The sequence below is a fragment of the Dermacentor albipictus genome, chromosome 7 (genome assembly GCF_038994185.2).
Source record: "Dermacentor albipictus isolate Rhodes 1998 colony chromosome 7, USDA_Dalb.pri_finalv2, whole genome shotgun sequence".
Taxonomy (NCBI): domain Eukaryota; kingdom Metazoa; phylum Arthropoda; class Arachnida; order Ixodida; family Ixodidae; genus Dermacentor; species Dermacentor albipictus.
This window is the reverse complement of record NC_091827.1, coordinates 62582590-62594463: the sequence shown is the minus strand read 5'-3', so window position 1 is coordinate 62594463 and position 11874 is coordinate 62582590. Positions and strand designations below refer to the sequence as shown.

General features: G+C 46.1%; 1 protein-coding gene and 1 non-coding gene across 3 annotated transcripts in view; one reads left to right on the top strand and one right to left on the bottom strand.

Moving 5' to 3' along the window:
• The window catches only part of LOC135904745 (galectin-6-like), an 81554-nt gene extending 79252 nt beyond the window's left edge, over positions 1-2302 (top strand). For both annotated transcript variants that reach the window (XM_065435705.1, XM_065435706.1), the window contains one exon: positions 632-2302. In XM_065435705.1, the coding sequence (XP_065291777.1) occupies positions 632-772 (141 nt within the window). In that variant the 3' untranslated portion in view covers positions 773-2302. The remainder of the gene's footprint in view (positions 1-631) is intronic.
• Positions 2303-9305: 7003 nt separating this feature from the next.
• Positions 9306-9380, bottom strand: TRNAS-GGA (transfer RNA serine (anticodon GGA)). The gene has a single exon. It is a non-coding gene; the product is annotated as a tRNA-Ser (tRNA).
• Positions 9381-11874: the final 2494 nt, after the last annotated feature.

Sequence of the window (11874 nt, the reverse complement as noted above, 5' to 3'; positions counted from 1 at the left end):
AGGCTCAACTCGTGCGCTCGCTTACGGCCGCGTAGCTACATAGCCGGGTCTCCGCTCGTGCGCTCGCCTGCATGAGTTGTTTCTTCGTCTAGCCGAACCAAATATAGCCAAGCAACAGCAGTTCACCAGGCTAAACAGTGGTTCAACAACTAAAATAAAGGCTAGTATGCTTCGCATCCTGGGCTTAACCTTAGCTAAGCCACAGCCATTTTTTGTTTGTTTGTTCCGTCCTGTTCCCGACTTCGTGTGCCTCCCTGAAACCTTGTTCCGTGCTTTCTACTGAGCACCGACTTCGGTGCAGTTCTGCGACTTCGCTGTAAGTGTGTTCGACTTTATACGAGTTGATTGTAAATTTTACTGTGTTTAATAGCAAGCTCTCGTCCCCCTTGTCACTGTCATTGTGTCATTGGTGTCATTGTGTAAGGTGTCCCTCCCACATGTACTCAGTGCTGACTCTCTCCCTTTCTTCCCCTTTCTTCCCCTTTCCCCCACCCCCAGTGTAGGGTAGCAAACCGGATGCTGTTCTGGTTGACCTCCCTGCCTTCCCTCCCCTTGCTTTCTCTTCTCTCTCGTCCCCCAATGTGCGCGTCGTCTCATGCCACCTCTCCTCCTCCGCTTCTCGTGCTCGCAGGTTCACTGCAAGGAGGACAAGTTCCGGGTGCTGGTCAACGGCTGCTACCTGGCCGACTTCCCGCACCGTCTCGACTGTTCGCGCATCGACTACGTCTGCGTCGACGGCTCGCTCATCGTCGACCGCATCGTCTTCGCTTGAACATGGACTGCGCACGGCCTACACGCGGCTTATATGCGCGAATATTCGCAACTGACACCACGTTGGCCAATGTAGTAGTACACAGGCACAGCGTTCGTAAAGCCTTCTTGGGCGTCGTAGGGGGCGCTGTCGTAGGAAGCAACTTAGCTACGTCTTAACGAGCGCAAGCGAACTGCCTGGCTTCAACTGGCTCGCATTGGAGGTACTTACAGGGTTAGGTAACGATGTCGCTTGACAAAAGTTCACAGGGCTTTACGAAAGTTTGAGCAGTTGTCGTTAAAATCAAACGCGTCGCAGAGAACATCAGCATAAATTCTATAACGGAGTGTGCAGCAAAGTGCCTTCCTTTAACTTGGATGTACAATGGAATGGGGTAGCAAGGACAGTAGCTCTCATTACTAGGCAGCGCATTTAAGCATTGAGGCATAGGGGTCGCTACGTGAGTCCTACTAGATGTCCCAGGATCGAGCTTAGTTGGCCTGCAAATTTTTGCCGACGCCTGTACGTGCGTCGCTGATTTCTCGGACGCATTTTTAACAGTAATGGCAAACCGAAGGAAATTCGTGCACGAATACCCCTTGGCAGCTAATAATAGGTATGAAATTAGGGGTTTAAATTGTCGCCAAATGAACTGCGGTGGTTTAGCATCACGGACGTTCGCAATTCCATTTTTTTTTTTCACGGGAACTGCTGAAACTGCGGCAACGTTGTGTTTGGAACGAATATTCGCGCAATCCAGCCAATAACTTAAGAGGTACGAGCTGCTATAGCTTTAGCTTGAACATTGTTACGCTCTCATTTCCAAGGAAAACAAAATACAAAAAAAGATGCATGATCTACTGCACTGTCCTAGATGCCATAACTCTGTAATGCATCAGAGCATGCCGTACGGTTGTTTGTTTGCACCGTTAATAATGCTCGACATTGTCGTGGTACGCTATATGCGGTATTCTGGTGTGTCTACGTGAATGAGTAGGGATGCAGTGTTACACAGCCACATCGTGCGAATAATATCACGCTTTCTTCACGAAAGATATGTTAAACAGTGTGGACGTTTTTGAACCTCATCATATGCAGACGTTCCAAAATGTATGCGTCCCATAAATAAGCAGCGGTTTTATTGTGTCTTGCGGCTTATTTGCATAATTTGCACGCGGCTCGCGGTAAGGGTTGTTGTAGTGACGTAGCTCGCTAGTTGTATAGCGTGAAACTAGTTTTGGTGAAAAACACGTTATGCAAATGTTTTGCTAATGCGACATTTTTTTAGCGTGCACTTGCGTACTTACAGCAAGATATAGCATAACCGCAGCCTACTTCACGTCAACCATTGTTTTCTATTCACATGGAGGGAACGTTTCTGGTGCAGCCTTCAGATCGGAATATCATTATTAGTGATCGCGTTTCTCTACGCGTTATTGTACGCGGAAGCAACGCGTAAGTGCCTCGTGCGTCGAGATTAACATAAAGCCGATTCGGTTTATGTATATGTAAAAAAGTGCAATAAAAATATTTTTTGCTCGTTTCAGAAAAGCTCCTTCATTTTCTTCTTGATGACATGGCGGCGTAATCGATGTTTTAGCTTCAGAGTTGGGTATGCCTAAAAGGACCCCTCAAGAGAAACATTAAATAGGTTTTTTCGTTATTAATTATTTATTCACACGCACTGCTAATTCGCATACGATACGTAGTAGGGGTGGGCACAGGAATAAAAAAAAACTACAAAAATTATTCTTTTTATAGGTGTTTGTTTTCATGGACGAGGAACAATCTGTTACAGGAACTTGTTACCACAATTAAGGCAAACACTAACATATGAAATGAGTAACAAGCATTTTACTTTTAGTCAAACAATACCTGAGGAGTTAACTAGTGAAGTATGGCGTAACGTTTTAATTGCATTTATTTAACTGCAGAGTGTTGATTACTGACCAAGAAATCGAAGGCCATACTTTGTACTTTTTTTGACATATACATATATATTTTATTTCGCGCCTCCATTTAAACACCGGTACTCAGGTCCACCACACTGGCGAGATGGGTATGTTGGTAGTTCCCGATTGTCTATACGTATGGATGCCACGGCATCATTCAATCTCAGTTCGTTCACCACAGTGAAAGGTGTGTTTTCTGTGGGTCGATATTCCATTAGGCATATGTGTAGGAAAATAAACAACGTTGTTGAGTGTATGCACTGTGTCTGTCATTCCGTGTCTTCACGGGTTCTCGTTCCTCCGTGCGGCATAACTAAGACCACCCAGTACGTAGGTGTTACGTCACAGATAACGCATTCTGACATATTGTGCTCGTTCTCGAGCAGAAAAGGTCCCGACTGCTTAGTAGCGTGAGCCTCTGGTTCGGTTAAAAATACAGTGACATGCTTTCTTTCGGCGAGCCGTGAACTAGTCTCTGGCACATGCTGTGGGAATTCGTGACGTCATGGGGTGAGCCATTGCGGGAACTTCAATGTAGGATAACCACTAGTCTCATTTTTTCGCGTTTACAGACGTCACCAAGGCTTCGCTTACGATAAGAGTAACGTCACCTTGCGTAAAGATCAATGCATGCCTTTTTAAAGCGAAGCCGGATACCTCTACCACGTACCTAATGCATTTGTCGTGTTCGTGGGCAAAAAAATCAACCATTCAGCGAAAGACACGCGTCACTGGTTTCCATGCAGCACCACCATACGGCGCTCTACTCCGCGTATCGGTGGCGGCACCGGACGCGTGGTGGGAAGAAAAGAAAGAACCAGAAAGCTCGCCTTGGCGCACAGCGTTCGCCGCAAGTGTTTACCGATAAAGATAACAGTTGCAGAAAGTGCATTTGTCGGGAAGCGGGAGCCGATGTATACGAAGCAAAGGGTGACGTAACTACCCTTTCGTATTTAAAAGAAGTACCAGCCTAGCAATCGATTTGCGTTGGGACAGTGGTGTGGGAAGGCCACGTGTAGTAAGGACTTCTGAAGAGCAGCGTGCATACGAGGCGCGGCGAAAGTGTGGTTAAGCACATTTCTCTTGCTTCTGGTCAACTTTTTGTAGGTGCCCGAAGTAGCGGCGCAACCCTCGACGCAGGCTGTTGAAACGTCTTAGGCTAATAATTAGATGTGCATGTGAATGCTGCAATGTGAATTATTTCAAGCTTCGTCGCAATGGGTAATCGTTCTAGGTGTCGTTTAGAGCTTCGCTGTCCTACCATCTTCATAGCGTGGATTGGAGGCTAATTTTCTTTTTTTCTTTTATTGAGACGAAGACAGGAAAGCGACTTACAAAGCAACAAGAAATATATGCGAAGACAAAACCGACCTGATTTCTCATTAGGCAGAACATTATCGTTTCCCATGACATGCGAGATACTGCATTCGCCTTTGGCGTCCCTATACGTTGAAGTTTTGACGTAACCTCGGCAGTTTTTACAGTGCTGGCAGACTATTACTTGGATCTCGATATGATATGAATCGTAACATTATCGTAGAGCCGAACAAACTGAATACAATACAATACAGAAACTCTATTAATTACTCCTTTTTTACATTGCAACCACTGTGATGGGTCATTGACTATGGATTCATGCCGCTGTGCACGAGGTCGCGAGTTCGACTCATTTCTGGTGGCAGCTGTGTGAAAATAAAAACTCTCGCACAATCTGCAGTCCACGGTTAAAGAGAACGCTCTAATGTGAGTCATTCACCTTTCCAGCGCTCGACCTGCTAGCATCGGGAGAAGTCAATGAACTACAAAAGTGGGAAGATGTCAGCGCCGTCATCCATACGTCATCTGCTGCAAAGCCAGGGAACCTTGGTCGGACATAATATTGACACGTGTACTTGTTTATCTTTCTCCGGTGATCGCTTTTCACCGGCTAACATAAGTTAAACGTTATCGCTCGGCACAGGACTCGCCTGTACGTATCCGAAGTTTCGCGAATGTTATCGATGTTATCACCGAACTTTGCGTTCTCTGACTGTACGCGCCACGCGAATCGTGTAGTACTTTCTCGAAGACACGCGGACACCCTCGATTACGCTGGAACTTCTGACGAGTCGCGTATAAAAAGCCGACGCGCTTGACCCGCAGATCAGGTTTTACAGTTTTCGCTATTGTGTTTTTCACCGTCACTATAACGCGACAATATCAACGAAGGGAGCTATGAAGGCTCTTTCAGTAGGTTAGCAAAGGCATAGAATCCAGGTTCTGAACGGGCCGCCCCTGAGGTGTACATAATCGCATCCTACTGTCGTTCCTCATCATCTCTCCTCATGCCTCTCCTTTTCACTACTTCCCTCTGAGCAGAGTAGGAGGCTGGAGGAATATTACCTCAGGCTGACTTCCGTGCATTTCCCCATAAATGATCCTCTTCTCTCCAAGTCCCCATAAATCAATGGATCTGTCAATCATGGATAAGCTTTATTTTTCCAGCGCGATGCTTTCTTTTTCTTTTTATTTACGGCGATGCATACTTCTCGCAGTCGGCGAATTCCTTGGTGTGTAGTTAAGGGCGAGTTTCATGTGGTGGCCAACTGCAATTTTCCTGCTCAGGTGCGTGGGAAGCGCAGAAGTGCTCGCATTTAGACAACCTCTCAACAGATTTGAACGCAACCATAGTAGGGTGTAAGAGAAAAAATTCACAGATGATTACCATACTCTCGATATGAAATCTGAGTGCAGCTGTATACGTGTTTTCATTTCGCGATACATTGGCTGGCGCGGAAAATCTGTTTCGTGCGGCCCGTTGCAAGCGGAGCGAAATGTGGCGCGACTGCCTCGCTGATCTAGGGATCGCGAGAGCAAGCGCACGGGTGACGCGTGGACGCGATTCACAGCAGCCGCCGCAGACAGACTTCCTAAACGACGCGCGCTACGCTGGCGCCATCTCGCAGCCATCGTCGTCGCACTACGCTTTCCTTCTCACTCTTTTCCCATACCCTCCCCCGCTTTCCGCCTCATGGTTCCACTGCACCCTCCTCTCCGCTTTCCTGCTGGCGCCTCTACGCTCTCGCCGCTTTTCACTCTTTCGTCTTTCGCTGCGCTTGTTCACTCGGTTACGCCGACGACGACGACGCTCGCCGCAAGAACGGGCGCCTAAGAGCTCCGCTCTAAAAGCACTTCTGTCGACAGTATGAGGCACAATCTTGATTTAAAGCTTTGCACTTTTTACAAAAATAGCCGCAAATCGGTAAGCTTAAACGAAATGAGAAAAAAAAAGAAAGTGAAGCACCAAGTTTACAAATCCGTAACTCTGCCCTAAAAACACTTCTGTAAACCTCATCTCGTAGAGCGAATCAAACGGACAAATGTGTTTAATAAGTTCAAAGTATATGCACGAAATTGTTGCAGTGTTTACGAGGGTATTGCAAAAGTCCAGCTCACAAATTAATGGTATGGTTCAGGACGATGTGTCACATATGAAAATTTTCCGCTTCAGATGTCTGAGCAAGTTGACTTTACAGACTGAAGATATCGTTTTAGATTACTTGGTTGCAGACATGTTTGCTTGATGCTTCAATTTCCTGAAGTATTTTTGATTTCTACAGTTATTGTTAAAAAAGGATCGATGACACCACTCATAAATATAGTTCCAGAAGTTGGCTGATTTCAATGTTGGATGGATGCTATGAGCGTCCCCTTTGAAGTGGGGTCGTGGGTTGCGCTACCAAAATCTTGTTCCTATTTAGTCTAATGTCCTACCTATCTATTGGAAAAAAATGTCCACCTATCTTGTCGAAAAAAAAGACACACACACACAAAGAATTCCAAGCATAAAAGCTTCTGAATCACTGCTCGGAACCTTGTCTTTGTACGCCTCCGTTGTTGGCGGTCTCCCCATTTTTTCTCCACCAAACCTCCAATCACCAATATCTGTTGGGGACATCTTTACTTTCCCCCTGCTAACCATGCAGCCAAGGGCTTCAAGGAAGCCAGAGAAGCCTCAACCAACAGCGAGGTAGATATCTTCACATTTTAATAAAACATGTCCCATCCTTTCCCTAGCTTTACCACAGCAATCCCATGCTTATTCTTCCTTGGTGTACCTCGCTTTATAACTGCGTGTTCTAAGGCATCCTAATCTCGCTTCGAAAAGTAAGGAGCTCCCCTTTGAGTAGTTCCTTTCCTGATTTCGTTTTTTCCTCTTAGGTAGTACTCATGGCAGGTTTCTTTTCCATTGCCGCTACCCATAAGATTGTCTCGGCCTCTCTGATGTCGTGTTTAACGTGATTTGTTGCCATGTTGCTTACGATACCGTGCGCATACTTGGTGATAAGCTTCCTAGCTCTTTTCCTCCACTGTGAGTCAATGTGTTTCCTGTAGAAATAACTGAACACTTTCTCCACCCATTTACTTTATTTCATATGCGTCAGTCGTTCTTCAAGATCAATTTTACTCTGAGTTTCCCTCACTTCAAAACTTTTCCAGCACATGTCGTCCTTCACAGCTTCATTTGTAGTCTTCCGATTAGCGCATACTGCGAAGCGTCCCACTGACCTTTGGTTGCTATCGAGTCCTGATTGTTCCTCTGATTTCAAGCAAGCAACCGCATTTACAAAGGTAAGTCGTACAATTGTTGCACCTTTCCACAATCCTCCCCCTTTTTTTGTTACACCACCACGTGCGCAGCTTGCACTAGTGGTGCAAGGCTGAAGTCAACAGCGGAGCTTGTGATTACCTAGCGTTTACTTAGCGTGCCTAATCTGTTTGTAGGTTTTGCTAAGTTGTTGGTACACTGTAAACGCAAATGAGCCGAAAAGGGCATATTAAGGGATGTCACCTCCCTTGAGACAACGTGCCTGAAAACCGTGCTCCCTTACAGTGGTGCAGAAATGTTCAGCGTCCTCCATTTCGCTCCCTCGCAAAATGGGGGTGAAAGAAGGAGAAAGAACCTCAATTCTACATCCTTATTAAGAGGGAGTTTCGAAGATAGAGACCTCCCTTTAGCGTAAACGGAGTTCTCTGTTTCTTATTTTATGCGTTATTTTATTTTAGTATACACATGTGTGAGAAGGAGACGAGAAAGGAGAGATATATTGTCCAAGTGGTTGCTTTTCTTTCTCTTAATTCTGCAAATTTATACATTTCCAGAGTGCAAGCCAGCTTATTTAGGGCGATATAAAAGACGATTTGTTCGTCTCGTTGATCACAATGTCCTGTCGCGCTGCCAGAACCACCGGTCGACCTTACGACCTGACTTCGGAAGCGCGACCATGCAAGACTTCGACGGCTTCGGCCGTAGAATGTCGTCGCTTCTGTTTGTTTTCCCATCAACTAAAAGTGATACTGAAGGCAAAGCCCTCGAAGCGCCACTGTCGTCGGCGCCGGTGACGGCACCTGTTTTGCTCTAGCTTCGTAGTTCTGCGCGTGTGTCTATATGCGTTCTTACGAGAGAATTACGGCGGCCGTCGGAGAGTGTTGCGTGTAATATGTGGAACCTCACAAGAATACCTGCCCCCTGCGCAGCACGGCAGTGATCGGCCACCGCGTAGCCATCGCCTTGTGATCTGTGTACTACAATACACTTTTGTGGTTCGCGCGGCCGTGCTCGGGCATTCCCTACTGCGCCACGATATGAAAGCGGCTAGTGAAACCTCGCCCACAGTCCTCACAAAATCGGAGCGCGTACGGTGTGGACTGCTTTGGAAACGGCGCGTTTCGGATTACCGCTTGCCCAGTTGCCTCATGTTTCACGCGGCCTTATATATTCAGCTGCGGTGGTGAGTACGGCGCGGACCCATTGCGTAATGCACATAATGCTCACACCTTTTATGTTGCGGTGTTGAGACCCGTCGGTCCGCTGAAGAAAACTCAAGGAGCTAGTGCCGCACGAAAAAGAGACATTGTTTTGTTTCTTTCAATTTCTCCCGTTTTACGTGCCGGAACCACGATCTGATTACGAGGCACGCCGCATGCAGTTGGGATCGACTTCGGATTAATATTGATCTCCTGGGGTTCTTTACCGTGCACAGCCACGGCACGCGGGCGTTCTTGCACGCCACCGCATCGAAATGCGGCCGCCGTGGCCAGGATTTGATCCTGCGACCTCGTGCTTAATACTAAGCACAACGCCAAGGACACATAGCAACCACGGCGGGTCAAAGAGTGTTGTATTTTCGTCATGAGGTGTGTTTGATAACCATTCCCTAAGTGTCGATATAGGTTGTGACAGCGATTTGTGCCACAGCAACATTATTTCTAAGGCGGCAAATTACTGTTATGCAGCATGAACAATGCAAACAGCTAGCCTGTTTCTGTGTTAAATGGAGGCATGCAGTGTGTGCACACAATTATGTTCATTTTATCAGTTTTGTGAAATAAGCTTAAAACTGCATGCATGCATTTTCACTGGGAAATCTGTACCAGCACTTTCTTGTACCAAATTGTCTATGCACAGAAGTTTGTGCATTAGAAATAAATTTCAGGCAGTTACAGCATACAATTTCTTTTTCTTAATTAATAAAGGGAAAATTAGACATCCACCCGTTCATAGCAATTGCTACAAAGGAAGCCCATACGGGTTCCTGAAAAGCCTCAGAGTTGAAGAAAATCGTCCTGGTCCGGGACTCGAACCCGGGACCACCGCCTTTCCGGGGCAGCCGCTCTACCATCTGAGCTAACCAGGCGGCTAGCAGATGGCAGGGCGAAGTCGAATTTGTCGACAACACACGAAGCAAAGACAAGTGTTTGACGTAGTAGTTCAGCAGAACTAAAGTCTGCAGAACATGTCTAAAGTGAGCTCCATCATCAGGGCAGCTAGGGCTCCCAAAAACACAAGTGCCAAAAATCTGGAGGCTCTTGGTATTCACAACACATATGAAGAACATGCCACAGCAGTGGTCACGCCTCAGACAGAACGTCTGAATTCGACAAAACAAGGAAAGGCCCTATTGCAAAAGGTGGCCCTGAGAGCGCAGTATGGCTGGGAAAAAACAGTTTCGCTACCCAGACAAACAAGAGAGAAAATTCTAGTTTCACCAATCCCAAAGAATATGAGCACGGAACACCACCAAAGCAGGAAAGCGCAATCAAAGGCTTTACTAAAGAAGTATGAAAGAAATCCAGACATATACTACACAAATGCGTGTAAAGTGGCAGCAGACAAATTCACAATAGTGGCCTTCAATCGGTTCACAGTGATAACAACCTCCATTCGTAACCCTTCAGCCTGTACCATGGATGCAGCAGCCATAGCACTGGCCTTTCGAGGTGCAGACAGACAGACAGACAAAGAACTTTAATGACAAGGTCCTGAGAAGCTTTGCCCTAGGGCAGAGCTGCGGGCTGCTCTCACGTGGGGACTGTTAGGCCGAGCCTAACGGCCGCATCGTGGGCTCTCTGGACAGCCTAAGTTTGACGTGCATATTCTGAACGTTAAGAGACGGGAAGATAGCGGTATGGATTAGAGAGAAAACGAGGACAGCCGATATTCTAATTGTCATTAAGTAAAATAAGTGGAGCTGGGCAGGCCATGTAGTGGGTAGCCTAAGTTTGATGTGCATATTCTGAGCTCTGGATGGCAGAGCTCCCAAAAGAAACCATCTGCATTGGCTATGGTGTACCTCTAAGGCAGCATGCTGTTCGTTAATGACGGGTACCGTCCCACGCAAAACTCACAGAATTGCACCAGGTGGTAATTTGGTGCCCGGCGCATTCTGGACTCGAGGGAAATGAGAGGGCAGACCGACTGCTCGGGCAATAAGCATCCAAGCACTAGTCGGTCCTTTCAAGGAACCCCCCATTGACCCACGTGACACCTTCGAAAACCAGGCAAAAGAGAGACAAAAATACAGGCGTCCGCACCCCAACCTTATGGGAGAACAGGCCAGGGATTAGTGCTGTGTACAGACTAACACATATCTACGCCTACAAATACTCAGTAAGATACACTCTGCATTCTATGAAAGTATGTGTTCTTGGTGCGGGGAGCTGCCAACTCTTGCCCACGTAACATGAATGTATAAACTACAGTCTCCAAATTCCAATTCGCCCCTTACGACGCAAGTGCCAAGTAACAGACAATGGAATGTTTGGCTTGCTAGTGAAGATGCAGAGAGCCAGAGAGCTCTTCTTGATCAAGCCCAGCAAACCACAGAGACCAGTGGAGCCCTGGACTGAGGGACGCACCGACCGCCCAAACGACTAAAAGAAATAAAGTTTATACTACTACTATTTGCCCTTAGTGCTATCAGCCATCAAGTTTACGTGCAATTACATATGAGCCACATGTCACTTGATTCACTCAGTTTCCATCCAGAAAATGCACTCTTTGTTGGAGGGCATGCATGATTGATTGTGCATTATGCTAATAGTCATTGATTGTAATATCATGCTGGCACATTTGATTCTGGAACTGTAATAAATTTCCAGACATTTTATTGCTTTGTCATAATTTTTGCACCTCGTTAGACACAATCTACTAAACACACAAAAAACTCCCTTCAACCTCGTAAAATTCCCAAAAGGTGCATAATAAACTCCCGACCTACCTGTAAAAGCTCTAATAAAGAGCTAAAATGCACTCCCAAAACATCTGTTTAAAACTCCCTTAATAAAACAGCTCCCTAAAGCTGTAAAAATTAACTCCCAAACATTCTCTTATATATTCCCATAAAAAGCAAAAATTCAACTCTCAAAATTAACCATAATTGCTCCCTTAAGCAAAGCTCCCAAAATATGGGAACAGTTGCTCCCATGTTTACACCTAAGCACTCCTACAAGGAGGCAAAATAATTTCCCAAAGGTCTCCTTCAACACTCCCTTAAGAAGCCAAACGTTTCCGAAAATGTACGTAAGGACTCCCATCGTTTCTCCTATAAATTCCCATAAGCAGCAAAATAAAATACCCATGTCAACTTGTAAAAGCTCCCAAAGCTCCTCATAAAAAGTTCCATAGTGCTGGTGTCCAAAAGAGGAATGAAAAACTCCCAACGTTCCCCATAAAGACTCCTGCAACCGCTCAGGGGTTGGTGTTTAAAGGAGAATTCAAAAACTCCCATAATTCCCCATAAAACCACCAAACACAAGGAGGTGAAAAAAAAACTCCGTTCGAAGGGAGGATCTTGTCCTCCCTTAAGGGCTTGAGTTATGCAACGAGGCCAAAACTCCCTAAAAGGGTCA